General features: G+C 40.2%; 1 protein-coding gene across 2 annotated transcripts; it reads right to left on the bottom strand.

Moving 5' to 3' along the window:
• Window positions 1-5,546: 5,546 nt before the first annotated feature.
• On the bottom strand, window positions 5,547-14,367 carry abhd5a (abhydrolase domain containing 5a). 2 transcript variants are annotated; one of them, XM_020091344.2, is made up of 8 exons: window positions 14,301-14,367; window positions 13,352-13,432; window positions 12,265-12,350; window positions 11,747-12,122; window positions 9,647-9,801; window positions 9,397-9,508; window positions 9,027-9,213; window positions 5,547-7,889 (listed from the first exon to the last, which is right to left on the bottom strand). In XM_020091344.2, the coding sequence occupies exons 1-8, from the start codon at window positions 14,330-14,332 to the stop codon at window positions 7,800-7,802; spliced, it is 1,119 nt and encodes a 372-aa protein (XP_019946903.2). In that variant the 5' UTR covers window positions 14,333-14,367; the 3' UTR covers window positions 5,547-7,799. The 2 variants fall into 2 exon arrangements, with proteins under 2 accessions (XP_019946903.2, XP_069393325.1); XM_069537224.1 differs by lacking the exon at window positions 14,301-14,367 and adding an exon at window positions 14,251-14,295.
• Between the last annotated feature and the right edge of the window lie 37 nt (window positions 14,368-14,404).

Here is a 14,404-nt window from a genome sequence, read left to right as displayed (position 1 = left end):
TAAAATGCAAAAAGAACAACACAAGCCACCAAATTGACAGTCACATCCAAACAGTCAAACTGAAAACTATATGGTGATGACAAACTAGCTGCAGCACAGATATCACTCACAGATACCACTTTAAACAATACCCAATGAAGTTGTCATACCCCTGGTCGAATGTGCTCTCACACCTTGATGCAACAGCAGGCCTCTGCTCTGAAGCCAGAGAGATAGCCTCAACAAAACAATGAGAGAGCTGCTGCTAAGACAGGGATTTGCAAAACAGGTTTTGGCAAGGGACAACATCCAGAGAAAGTCCAGAGGATCTCCAGGGTTCAGTACGTCTGAAAGCAGCTTATGTCTGTAAAACACTGTGGCTCAGCCCTCATTGTTTTTAATTGTGATATATATATATATATATATATATATATATATATATATATTCATCTGGCTTGACTGACTCTGCTTGACCATGGAACATAGACTTCTAAAAATATTTCCCCACAAATTTTAGATATCATATCATAGCTTATCTTATCTTATCTTATCTGGTCAAATGACTTCTTACTGAAATTGGAGAACTGTAGCTTCAAAAAGCTACACTTTCATCTATGGATATAAACACATGCAAATCAAAAAGGAAATATTAATTAACAAAAATTATATTAATTAACAAAAGAGTAAAATACAGTCCTTCTGTCTGCTCCAGTTTTATTAACATTAGACTGAAACACATGGTTCCTCCTGCAGAACCTGGCATACATACGCTTTGTGATGTACTCAACATGTTTCCGTCAGGGTAGAAATTGATTATCTCGAACATGAATGGTCATTGGTCGGGTTCAAGATAGCAATGGTGATGTTGAATAATTCAGGCAATAAGTGGAGCAATGTGCTTTGTAGAGAAAGGCTGATGCGTCAACATGTATGGTTCTAGACTGTATAGCAAAGCGAGACAAAGTCACAGTCTAAATGGTAATGCAGTTCTGTGTGTGTGTGTGTGTGTGTGTGTTTACATGTGTGTGTTTTGTGTGCTTGGTAAGTCACAGAAGGTCTAGCCTGCCTGAGGGTGGTACTCACTGATCGGTGTGAAAGATATGGGGGTGGCACTGCTGAATAGCCTGAGAGGATACTCTGTCTGAGTTCTGAAATGGAGGGATGATAGAAAATACAGAGAGAGAAAGATATATCCACACATACAGGCAGCAGGGGAGTACCTGATAGAGTGAGGGGGTAAAGAGAAGGAGTGAAGAAGAGAGAGGGGGGGAGGGAGATAAACGCCTCAGAGGGTGGGAAAGATAACGACAGATAAGGAAAGCAGCAACGAAGCCGAAAGTGAGCGAGTGAGACAGACGCAGAAAGAGGGAGATATAGAGGAGGCGAGAGGCTGAATTTAATAAATTAGATCAGGCGCCTTGTCGGTTTCCTAGCAACCCAGACAAGATGAGCCTGGTCTGGCCTGGTCTGTGCTCCAGAATAAAGGTCTTTCTACTCCGTCTCGTCTTCCAACTCCCTCCGCTTTTTCTTCCTCCTCTTCCTCACTTCCCACTCACTCATATCAGCACTAGACATAATGACTGCTCCAGTCATTGTTACAAACAAGTATATTTAGAAGCAGATTCTTGTCCTGAGGTCAAATGCTACCATTGATTGACCAAACAGTTTGGCAATTGTGAACAGAAAATACTTCCCTTTATTTATAAGAAACCTCTGTATGAAAATTCACTCATTAACACAACAGAAGAAAAAAAAAAACAGGCCTTCATACTGCGTGGTGTCATCCAAATGTCCGCAAGACTCGACATTTATATCCAATTCAAAACTAGGTCATTTACACCATGTTAGCCTTAAAGTTCAGTGGAAGTGGCCAACGTTAGCACGTTTCACGGTCTTTGAACGCACCTTGTTGGAAGATATCAGAGGACATTGAGGCTAAAAACATGATGTAAATGATTTTGTTTTGAGTCAAATTTGAATGTCAGGGCTTACGGACACTTGGATGACACCACACGAGCAGTATGAAGCATTTCATGTTTTTTTCTGTTGTTTTTTTCTGTTTGGAGAAGTGGTCGCCATTTACTGTAATTATCTTGGATTTGGCGGTAATTCTCTTTACCCCTAAAACTCAAAAAGTTTTTTGTGGACTCGAAGACTTTACCAACTCCTCCATCAGCATAGTGGTGAGTATATGAGTGAATTTTCATTTTTGGGTGAACTATCCTTTTAAGTCTTCCCTGACTTAAGACTGCTTGATAAGTCTCATTCCTCCTTCCTGCGAATACCATTCTCAACATGTATTTACCCAAACTTCCTGATATAACTTCCACTTCCACTGAATATCATGGCTTGGTGGAGGTTTTCAGTGGTTGTGAAGAAACATGCCCACTACCTGCCACCACACATACCATGTAATTGTGTGATCGAGCTGCTCCCTGGAGCCCCTCTCCCTTCTAGTTGGCTCTATAACCTCTCACAAGTTGAAAGAAAAGCTATTCAAAAATACATTAAAGACTCACTAACAGCCATAATGGTCCCTCTCTTCTCTCCTCGGTTCTGGGTTTTACCCAAAAGGCAAAACTGTCACGATTAAGCATAAATACCCACTAGCATTGATCAGTTAAGCTCTTGAATCTCTCCAGGGTCCCACAATCTTTTCGAAGCACAACACAATGCCCATCATTTGCTGAGAATCAGAGAGGAGCACGAGTGCAAGATTGTGTTAAACACACCACTGGGTCACTTTGAGTATTTAGTCACGCCAATTGGACTCACCACCGCCCAATCATTTCAAAGACCTCTACAATGATCTAGTGTACGGGTGACATATTGTATTGATCTTCACAATCCCAATGAACATGATCCCAATGAACATGTCCGACAGGCCCAACAGTGGGGCGGCCATGGTTCAGGAGATAAAGCGTGTGGTCCACTAACCAGAGGGTCGTCCATTTGATCCCTGTCTCCCCCATTCTGCATGCCGGTGTGCTCGTTCAAGACACGGAACCCCAAATTGCCCCTGATGGCTGTGCTGGCAGCGTATGAAAGATGTGTGATAGAGAAAGTGCTGCACATAGATGCACTGTATGAATGTGGGTGCGAATGAGGGAATGTCTTGTACTGTTCTGTACAGTATGGTCATCAAGACTGGAAAATATATATATATATTCACCATTCACTTCCTCTCCTGTTCCTATACCCATGCATATTTCATTGCAATGTTATATTTTTTCTATCAATATTACCCAGGCTGTAAACAAAATAAATTAATTAACTGACCAAACTCAATGCTTAAATAAAAAATAGTCCATTCTTTCAAGCATAGTTTCATTTGTGTGTCGAAATGCTAGGTAAGACAACAATTCCAAATATAGTTGACTGATTTTCGGTTCATTCTGTGGCATTATCCAAGATTGTCTCAAATACAGGATCCCATTAACTTTCCCAGATATGGGAATCTTTGTGTTAAGAGCTGGGGACTACACTCAGTTTATCTTCTGGTTGTCATTGGACCAATGGCTAGGCTGCACAAACTAACCAACATCTGCAGGAAACTCTAGGTTGTGTCACAGTTGGGTTGGGTAGAATACAAAGACAACTCCCTCATCAGTTGGGATGAGCTGGGAAATGTTTTATAGGAATTAAACTGTCAAGCTGATCTACTGTCACCACAATCCAACTTTGGATAAGCAGCCAAAAATGGATGGATGGAATTAGATATGCGTTGCCGCACTGTGCTACCATGGCGGTCTTGCGGTTCAGGGTGAATGGTTTAATTTGGTTTCACATCACATTGGTGATAAGTTGGCATTAAGGGTCTTGCCTAGGGTCATGTACAATAACTTTGTTGAGTGTCATCTGCATAGCAAGGGAAATGTGTGTGGTGCTGTCTGACGATATTGCCTAAAGGAAGCATATATAAGGTGAAAAGTATCAGTCCATGCACAGAGCCTTGTGGGATTCCATCACTCAGTTTTGTGTGAAAAGAGTAATTGTTAACATGAACAAAGTAGAATCTGTAAATATGATTAAACCCTGTAATTGATGGTATATGCAGCACTGAGATCAGCAGTTCAAAAAGATTATTGAGTTTTGCATAGTGTGCAACAAGCCGAGACAGAAAGATATCAGGCAGCATGCATGTAGCTGACAGTGCCGTCTTCTGTGGGGTTTAGAGCAGCACAGTTGCTCTGAGTCAGAGCACAGCAGAGCAGACTGTAGCTCAGATCTGCAATTTACTAAAGCTGTGTGATAGCTTTCTGCTGGAGAATCTACAAGGCATGACGCAGCAGAAAGGACAATTTCTAAATGACTGAAACTACATTGCTCTGCTCTCTCCAATTGAATCAGTATTTTCTCTGCTAGCTGCTGTGCCGCCGTGCTTGTACCATTATCATGTCGGAGAATTGATGGCCCACATTTGGACCTGCTTTTCTGATGATGTTGCACCTTCCCTCTGATTTTACTCTGACTGGATGTGTGAAATCTCCAGCCCCACTAATCAATCCTGTGATTCATCAGTGCAATATTCTCCGACAGATTCAGGTCTGTAGAGGCCCCACCCTTCCATGTTCTGTTTAATGGTGTCATGTCAGAGGGAGGATGCCATTATTGTTGCTTAATAGCGCATACCCAGAGGTGTGGTCAAAGTTAATTGCTTGATAACCAACTAATGCTATCAATAAACCACCATGCAAGGCTGAGGTTTCAAAGTCTGGTTGGGTGCGGATGTATTTCAATATTTACACAGTCAAGTGAACAGACAAATAAATTGTCAGTATGAGGCAGATACCTTGTATGATGTAATATTCTTGTACAGACACATATCTCTGATGAAGCTCCTTGAAGAAATGAATGAGATTTCAGCAGGGGAACTTCATTCTACCCACATCAATCATTCCCTAAATGGCTGAGTGGGACAGAAAGTGCCCCCACTGGTTCCATGTGACTTGGAAATAATTTCACTTGAGCTTGCATATTTCCCCTTTATCAACTAAAGAGGGAGAATAAAAACATATAGGATGTCTTTTCAGATCAATAAATGTATCAATGCTGATTCTGGATCTAAGGATAGAAACAGAAGAGATGATGTACATCCGCTTGATATTCTCAACCAATATTCTCACTAATGCTATCTACAGACATCCTTAAGTCAGAGCAAATATGTAAACACATCTATCTTTTGGTTGTTTCCAGTTTACTGTCATTTAAAATGAAATGAAAAAGCTGAACATGGAAAGTGCAAAAAAGGTGAGAGTGTGGATAGTTCCACAAGGTTTCCTTATCTACACATGAGCGTCCTCTAGCGGCTGTGTTGGGAAACTACAGAGGCCTTTGCACAGGACTAATTTCTCTCACTGGCAGAGGGTTGACAGCTCTGAAATGATAAGGGGAGCTGGAGGAGAAATATTGATTCATCCGTCACTTTTTCTCCATCAAATTGAAAAGCAAAAGAGGGGGAGAAGCAGGATGAATGTGTTGCATCATAGATTAAACATATGATGCAGACACTAGTTAGAGCTACATTCTTCACGTGTGACAGAAGACAAAAGTAAGTGGCGCATAACTATACTATGGGAAACATTTATTTGTATTTAAACTTAAAATAAGTAGAAATTTGACAACCATCACAAGAGAGAACATTTTTGGAAGCAAGCTAACAGGTTTTACATGTTGACAATAACAGCTAAGCGACTGGCTCAAGGCACTCGGTAAAATTACAAAGTACTATTTCCCTGTGACAAATTATTTCTAATATCAATTCACAGTAAGAGCATCGTTGACTTTCTTCTAGTAGCCTCTTTAAACTCTGAGTTTGTGTATTTAATATGATGGAATAATGACACCAGAACATTTATATTATAAAATCACCTTCATAAAAAACAGACAGGCCTAAATATATTCTTTCCAAAGTAGCAGCAGAAGAGGTAGAGAGGCATGTGAGTCCATTAACTATACATCGTAGACATTCCACAGTTTTTTTTAAATGACAATTATTTCAATTAAAATTGAAACACTGCAGGTATTACCTGAAAGGGGCACATCAGTGAGTACGCAGTCAGATATATCCTGACTTTTAGCCTTAGTATTGGTCCATCTCAATGACTAGATCCTACAATTCTTATAATGCAACCTGATAATTTGTTAAACCTTTCATGCTCCGTTCACAAATTAGACTTGGAGCCTAACCTTGCTCACCAGGACGTGGTGTTGTTTACTCCAACATATATTTATGTTTTTACAGCAACTGAACAAGAAGCATTTACCAAAAGCCTAAAACCATTAACGGTTAAATGTCACCTGCTCGACAGGTGAGAGCTGAGGCACTAGGCTGTTTACCACATGGCCTTCTTTAACAAATACCACAACAAACACCATCATGAAACTGGTTAATGGGTTTTCCAAGCTAATATGTTAAAGAATCAAAAAGTTGTAATGTTCACTGCAGGATTGGTAAGACTGATGCTAATTTAAACTGACATGTCATACTCATATAATATAAAGACTGACTTTGCATCTGTACTACAGAGACTGCTGTCCTTATCCTTACCTATCCTGGCTGAGCTTTGAATTTGAGTATCTGTATTGGGGGGAGTACCAATAGCAGGTCAAGAATGACTGAATGTTGAAGCTGTGAACAGACTCCAGCTAAAAATGGGAATGATGGTGGATATCATGTATCTGTGCTCCTTTAAAACTCAATGCTCTCTGAGATAAGAATTTTGTTCTATCAAGGGCTTGGGAAAATAAAGTATAAATCATTCATTCATCACATGAAGTAAAATGCCATATTGTGGGAATTGTTGGCTGTATATCATTTTTACGGTCTCAAACTAACTATGTAAAGAGCCTTGAGATCATGTATGTTATAATTTGGCACTTTACAAATAAAATGGTCATATTATCATTAAAATATGTGGCCCTTCTCTACTGACATACTGTCACACAGGCATACTATATAGTCTATGCAGATTACAGGAAAACAAAAGTAATAGGTCTTGTAGTTTTCAACTTATTTCTGCGCTTGACTAAAGCTAATCCGGTTTAATTCACAATTAATGCATTTGAAATTCAAATTTTAGTAAAACTTCAGAGCATGAAAAAACCACAGAGGAGAGACCCTACAGAAAAGACCATTACTGGCAGCAGATTCATTTATAGCTGCTTCCTGGTGCTGATGCTGTGGAACTATATACTGATGGGTATACTTCCTGTCTGTATCGGAATATATAGAAAAACCACAATGCACTGATCAAGCTCTGTACAGGAAGTGTAACTGAGCTCTTTGAATGCAGTGACATTGATTCTGTTTCAGTCTGATGAACGTTAAGGCGAACTAACATTATGCAATGAAACTCATAAATGGTTAAATGTATGTTTATCACTTATATACAAATTATTGCACATTCGGATAAGGGAAACAATAGGAACTAGGAACTATTAAAGGCCACATCTGGATGAAAATGTGCTCAACACTGAAAGAAGTGTGTTTCTTCACTGCATTTGGAGGCAGTTCTGAGAAAATGAAGCTGACGTCAGCCCATATTTTCACTGATAAATAGCATTTAAGAGGGGACTTAATTAATTTAATCTTATTTACCAAATTTCTAAGAACATGACTGAATCCCTGGTCAGTAGATACAACTTGTGAGCACCAGTGTGATCCTCCTGTTAGAATATTTTTTATGTACAAACACTCCTTATTCCTGCCATGAGAAATTGGTATCCTGTGGTTTTACACCAGCAGCCTACATGATGTGCGTAGCGTTACTGGTGCGCCCCTTTTTCCCCAGAGTTCATTGACCCGGCCCGTCTCTGCTTCAGGCCACTTTTTCACATGCTTGCGACACTCTGTGGTTGAAGTCCTCTGGCTGGTCGGCATACACATAGTGTCCGGCTCCACGGATCGTCTGCAAAGAGAATTGAGTAGACGAGAGGCAGGTGACTGGAAACAGTGAGGTATGTACAGAGGCCAAATAAAGAAGAGTTTGAACTTAAAAGCCAGGGTGTGTTTGGTTTGATAACCATCTTATATTTCAGTTCTTCTATGGGAACATAATGTATCTTAATTGGACCTTTTCACAGCAGAAAAAGCTCATGTTAGCAAAACTATTAAAGACCAACTTGCATGAAAACCAAGTGTTCACCTTGTTCATCCTGGGTGCATTACACGTGTACTTAGAGCTGTGTGTGTGATCAGATCACTCAGGACGGATGTGAATTCAGAGTCTGAACACGGACTAAATGAGATGGAAATTAACATCCAATTAATTTTAACATGATGGAGAAATAGTTTTTATCAGAAAAATCTAAAAATGTAATTTTGAGGAACAGACATGAGTTTTTAATTAGATAAATGGAATTATTTCATTCACTTCACAAACCACAGCTGTCCTTTTCCTGCTGGTACATCCTAAAATGCTGAGAAAAGTTCCATAGCTGACTTGAAATAAATGAGTGTATAAAGTGGAAGAGAAGGATTATCCACTGCATACAGCAATGTCAGCAAGTCATTCCTGAGACTAGACCCAACACACAACTGAACTGTACTTCCAATTTCATGAATGAGGTCTGGAGAAGACAGATTCTTTTCAGCACAAACTGTACAAATATGATATTCTTCAGTATGCAAACATTCAAGTGTCCACAGAAACAGGCATATTTCCCAAGAAACTGCAAAAACTTTGGTTGAACACCCACTTCTTTGTATGAGCACAAGTCGAAAGTGATGACTTTTAATAAATGTACCATATAGAGCCTCACCAGTAAAGCCTTTTCTGACTTTGATACAATAAATACATAAATAAACTATTATATGCTATCCTATCTATCTACCATACAAAACAAGAGTCATCAGGAGATGGTGTATAAAAGGCTATAATCTTCTGCTACAATCCCAGATGCCTGAAGTTGGTATATTCTGACATTATACTCGAAATATCAAAGGACACATCTCAACTAATATAAATGTGAACCTCACAACATGATTCTGAATAAAGTGCATGAATTCATATCCTTTTCTGTCAACCAGAACATTTTAAACTTACAATGATCTCCACATGAGAGTGTGGTCTCATCTTTTTAATGGTGGAGCCTGAGTTGCTGTCAACACTGGAGCGGGAGCCGTAGATAATGTTGATGGGGATTTTAGGGTGCAGCTGGTCCATCCTCTGCAGCATCGGTCTCTTAGCCCAGCCGAAGGAAATGGTCATATTCTTAAAAGCTGTTTCTCCACTGTGAACAAACATAAGCAGTTAACAACCAAATGATGATGTGAAGACATAATAGTGAGGGGTAAAACTAAAATGAAAGTCAACTGCAGCAAATGCAATGAAGTGCTTTCATTGCAGCTATTTACATGAGCAGCGAGAATGAGGCTTGGCAGGGAAACAGTAACAGAGGCAGCGAGAGACAGACCTGGGGGTCTGCACATTCAGGTGGTAGATGTACTCTGACACAGTGTTGTCACTGAACAGGGAGGAGAACTTCCTCTTGAAGTCAGGTCTCAGAGTTTGGACAAGGGTTGGACCTGCAGGAGCCACAGAAGAGATGCTGTTTTTGGACAATGGGAAGGGTTACAGTGCAAACAGACAGGTATAATCATACCACCATGTGTTAGTCCCTCTTCTTTCATCCATCTTTTACCATGTTATTGCTCCAGTCTTACCCAGAGGTCCGACCAGACGCAGGCCAGCCAGGGGGTTGAACGGGCTGAACATGGCCCCAAGGGCTTTGATCCACAAGGGGATGGGACGGTCAGACTCCTCTGTGTCTGGGCGCTCAGGAAAGCCCCAGGGCTCCACCAGAACTATGTGCTTTATTCTGCAGGCCAGAGACAAAATAAATTGTGTGCTATTTAATGTTCTGTTATGTGAAATAGATTAAACAGACCCTGAAATATATCTTGAATTCAATTAAAATGAAAAGTTCAACATTTTGAGATTTAAGCTTTATGTAGCTTGTGTGTCAAGACTAGAAACAGCTGGAAACAACCAACCAATCCTAAATAGCTCCACAGGGCAGGTGCTGAGAAACCAGCTCAATGGTAGGGAGACCTAAGCCATCAGCGTGTATGCCCTAACAGTCATCATGACCATGCAGATTTGATCTGTCTAGCCTTAGAGATTTGGGTGATGATGATCAATGCCTTTGTGAGTTCTGCTCACACAAAGACAGGAAGGGAAAATGGTAAATGATTATCCAAACTGTGATTTAATTCGACCTCCTGTACTTGTATTTACTTCCACATAAACTTGTTTTGATGATTTGGTTAAAATTGCTGTTGTGTCCACAGCCTGTATAATCCTCAGTTTGCTGTTTGTTGCCTTGTCTTTTGTAGCAATGTTGTTGTGCTTTGTGAGTACAGTGCTAAACTGAGAATAATAATAATAATAAGCCAAGCTCTAAAAATAAGTTGTTTTTTACTTATATTAAAGAGCAAATGAACTGTCCTCACATACACTGGGTGATAGACAAGGGATTCTTCAGTTAATACAACTGAGACACATCCATTACAAAACTGCACCTCATCGTTCAACATTACACAGTAAAAATCACTTTTGACCTCAATTTCTATTCTGATGTTTCTTTCTGTCAGTAAACAGCAAACTTTGTGTTGCGGTCATGGCATAAACAATGAGCACAGTTTAGCTAAGATAACGACATTATGTCCTCCTCACAGCATCTCTTGTTGTAACCTTAAGACCATTTAGAGTAATGGATTCAAGTAAGAGTTTTAAGTGGTAGTGATGAAGAAGAGCGATAAAGGGTTGAGGACATTTTATCAAATGCTCCTTGCACCAGGTGCCTGCTGAAGCTTGGAGCCGGAGACCCGGCAAGAGGGAGTGATTAAGGAGAGACAAGCGTCTAGTGGGGGCATGGAAGAAACTGCTGATATCACTGGCTACAGCCCCTACAACCACACTGCTACAACTATATCCTGTACAGATGCTGGCATGTTTTGCTATGGTCATGTTAACACAATCATTATTCGAAACCCTGTTCAATGCAGAGGGTTTTTTCTGCTTCCCGGCAGGTCCCACTTCTTTAGTTCTTTTCCTATCAACAGTACTGCTGAAAGGATCATTCTGGTTTATAACCACTGTGGTGTCCATTTAAAAGCTATAGTTACAGGAGCTTTCATCCATATTATGTGGCCCTCCTCAGCCAAGTAAACCTGTAATAACTGACTTTATGGCCAAATCAAGTGGTAATACAACACAGCATTGACATATCTTCACCTTTTATAGTTGAGGCCTCAATCTTTAAATCTGAAAATTGGTTTTGGGCTGAACACAACACAAAAATGAACCGAAACTCAAGATAATTGTTCAGCAAAAATAAGTAGTTGCCATCAGTGTTTACATGGCACACAACTGCTCAGTACATTCATTGCATGCAACACATTTGGGACACTGAGACAATTCATAATTCAAGAAAAAGCACTTGTAAATACCCAAACAAAATCTCACAACAGTAATATATATTTTGTGGTAAAAGAAATGAACAAGAAGTGGCTTAACATGTCCTTACACAATACTTGTCTGTAAGGTTAATTTAATAAACCTGCTATCTAACTCTTAAAGTCAGCCAGAAAGTCTAACTTGTTCTAGATTAAATACATCATCTGAGCGTATAGCTCGTAAAACCTTTATCACACTTAATACTGCTCATATCAAAAAGATCAGCCCAAATGATAAAATAGTTTGAAATAAAAAATATTGCAGCCCTAGAGTTATATAACAGAAATCACGTAATCTGCACCCACCTGCCAGGATACTTAATGGAGTATGACACAGCCAGGTATCCTCCCAGGTTGTGTCCCAGCAGGATCATGGACTCTAGACCTATTTTAGCCCTCCATTGCTCAATCGACTCCACAAACTGGTCCTCTACCGCTTGTGCGTCTGAAGAGAACAGAGGTCTGCTGCTCTGACCAAAACCCATCAGGTCCAGAGCAAAGACTGGCCGACACTGAGAGAGAGCATCCAGGTTCTGAGCCCAAAGGCCCACACCACCTCCGAACCCATGGAGCAGAACCATAGGGGTTTTGTCTTTCACACTGACACTGCTAAAGGTCAAGGTCCACAGCTGGTTGTCATTGGAAATGGGGACGTACTTTTTGGAGAAAGAACTGTCTACACCTGTCAACACAGCAAAGAGAGGGATGACAAGGTACATTTGAAAAAGATGATTCAAGATGATTATTTCCTTTCATCACCTGAACTCCTGCACAAGATCTGGTACAAACATGCACAGAATTAGAGGCGTAGGACTGATCCTTACATCTGAGCATCCTGTCCTCTGCAGCCTGTAGCTGGCTCTGAGAAGTGGGGCACCATGATGGCAGCCAACTAGGAATCCAGCACCACCTACACAGACAAAACGTTTATGAGCACCATCCTCATGAACTACAGAGACACAGGGACACTCAGAGATGGAGCAAAACAGAACAATAAACCAGCTGATTTCACGATATGAATTTAAGAATTTTATACACATGACAGCATCAGGACTGAATGTTAGTGTTTATTATGGTTATGGGCTTATAATTCAATATCCTCTATATCAGCTGCTCAGTGTTACTCTGAACTAGGCAATGGGTACTTCCCGAAGATTTACTATGTGCATATGAGTCTATTGCTTCTACATATAAGTGACTCTAATTGGAATTCTCAATTTTCATACACACATCACCTTGTAGCATGACTGTCTGCACCGCCTACACATTCATTTGTTTAGGACAAATGACCCTTTAATGTGATCTGATAAATTAACTTGTTTGTTGTACTTACATTTATGTTTTTAGATATTTCAAAGCAAATGGTAGGTGTTTCTAATATTTCGATAACCCTCACTTATATAATTGGACTGGACAAAATATTATATAATAATGAGTTTCCAAGCATTACAGAGTATGACCTCCAAAATAACCACAGTTTAGTAAAAAAAACATAACTTTACGAGGGTAGTATTTTAGCCACAGAGGGTTCACCTAATAAATTGATAAATGAGGATATTAACGTTTGCCAACAGCTGGAAACTGCCTTTTCAGTGTTTGATAAACCAGGAAGTTAATCAAAACATATTGCAGGTTCCTGTTCTCTAACACCAGAGAGGGACAACTGCAAAGTACAGGACCATGCGTGTGTGTGTGTCTGAAAAATCTATTGAAAATTCATAAAATGACATGTCTATCACCTTATTTAAAAAACATCATCTATGAATATACATAAATAAAAAGTTAAACTGTAGGTCACTCGATGTCTTTTGCTTCTCTGAGAGAGTCCGTTATGACACGGTGCTGAATGTTGAACAAGTGCTCTGTGTGGTCTAACTTTAGCGTGTGTGGACGGTCAGACGTCTGACTTACTTTATCGTGGTGTCCACGTAGCTCCACAAACTGCTGACCACACTGTGAACACCAACAACAGACAGCATTCTCTGAACAGCGCTGCAGCCAGAGCATAAGGAAACAAGAAGTGAAAGAAGAGGATGAGGACAAACACCAGCGGCTGAGTGGTGAGAGAGTATCATTACAGTCGTCTGCCACGAATAGCTCTGTGCAACTAATTTGTGCCTGTGCAATGCATTGAACATGCATTGTTTGTATTAGTTCCATTTCATTTGTATTTTTCATATTTCCTTATATTGCATGTTTACATATTATTACTTCACTGGTGTCTATGCTTTGACTGTCTTTGCCTTCCTCATTGTAAGAATAATAAAGTATTATATAAAGGATTATCTCGTCTTATTTTATGTAGCTGTCAACATGACACCAATGGATTTGACAGGCTGCATGTCATCATCTCTTCTAAACTATAATCTGTCAGATCAAATGTGTAAATCACATGTGAACTCTATGTTCCTCCCTTCAGCGTCATGTCAGTGTTCATGTGTGTTTACTTGAACTTCAGCTGGTGCCTGACTTTTGTCAACTTGTTCAGCTTTGCCAGTGTGTGACATCATGCAGGTATGTTTTCCTGGACTACACAGAACTACTCAGAATTACACAGAACTACACAAAACTACACCGGACTACTCAGATCTACACAAAAACTACACAGAACTACTCAGAACTACGCAAAACTACACAGAACTACTCAGAACTACTCAGAACAACTCAGAACTACACAAAACAACACCGGACTACTCATATATACACAAAAACAACACAGAACTGCACAGAACATGTCTGAACTACTCAGAACTACACAGATCTAAACAGAACTACTCAGAACTACACAGAAGTACACAGCAGTGTGTTACCGATCGGACGTGTTGACCGTCGCTGATGAGTGTTCAGAGGAAATACTCACCCTCCGCTCTCTGTCACCGCTGGCTCGGCCATACTGCAACAACACTCCAGTGAAGCTCCTCACGGTCACGTGTGCTGACAGCCTCTTACTTGCCGTCACCATGA

The sequence above is a fragment of the Paralichthys olivaceus genome, chromosome 13 (assembly GCF_024713975.1).
Source record: "Paralichthys olivaceus isolate ysfri-2021 chromosome 13, ASM2471397v2, whole genome shotgun sequence".
NCBI classification, from domain to species: domain Eukaryota; kingdom Metazoa; phylum Chordata; class Actinopteri; order Pleuronectiformes; family Paralichthyidae; genus Paralichthys; species Paralichthys olivaceus.
The sequence above is the reverse complement of the archived record's forward strand: the minus strand, read 5'-3'. Positions and strand labels throughout refer to the sequence as shown.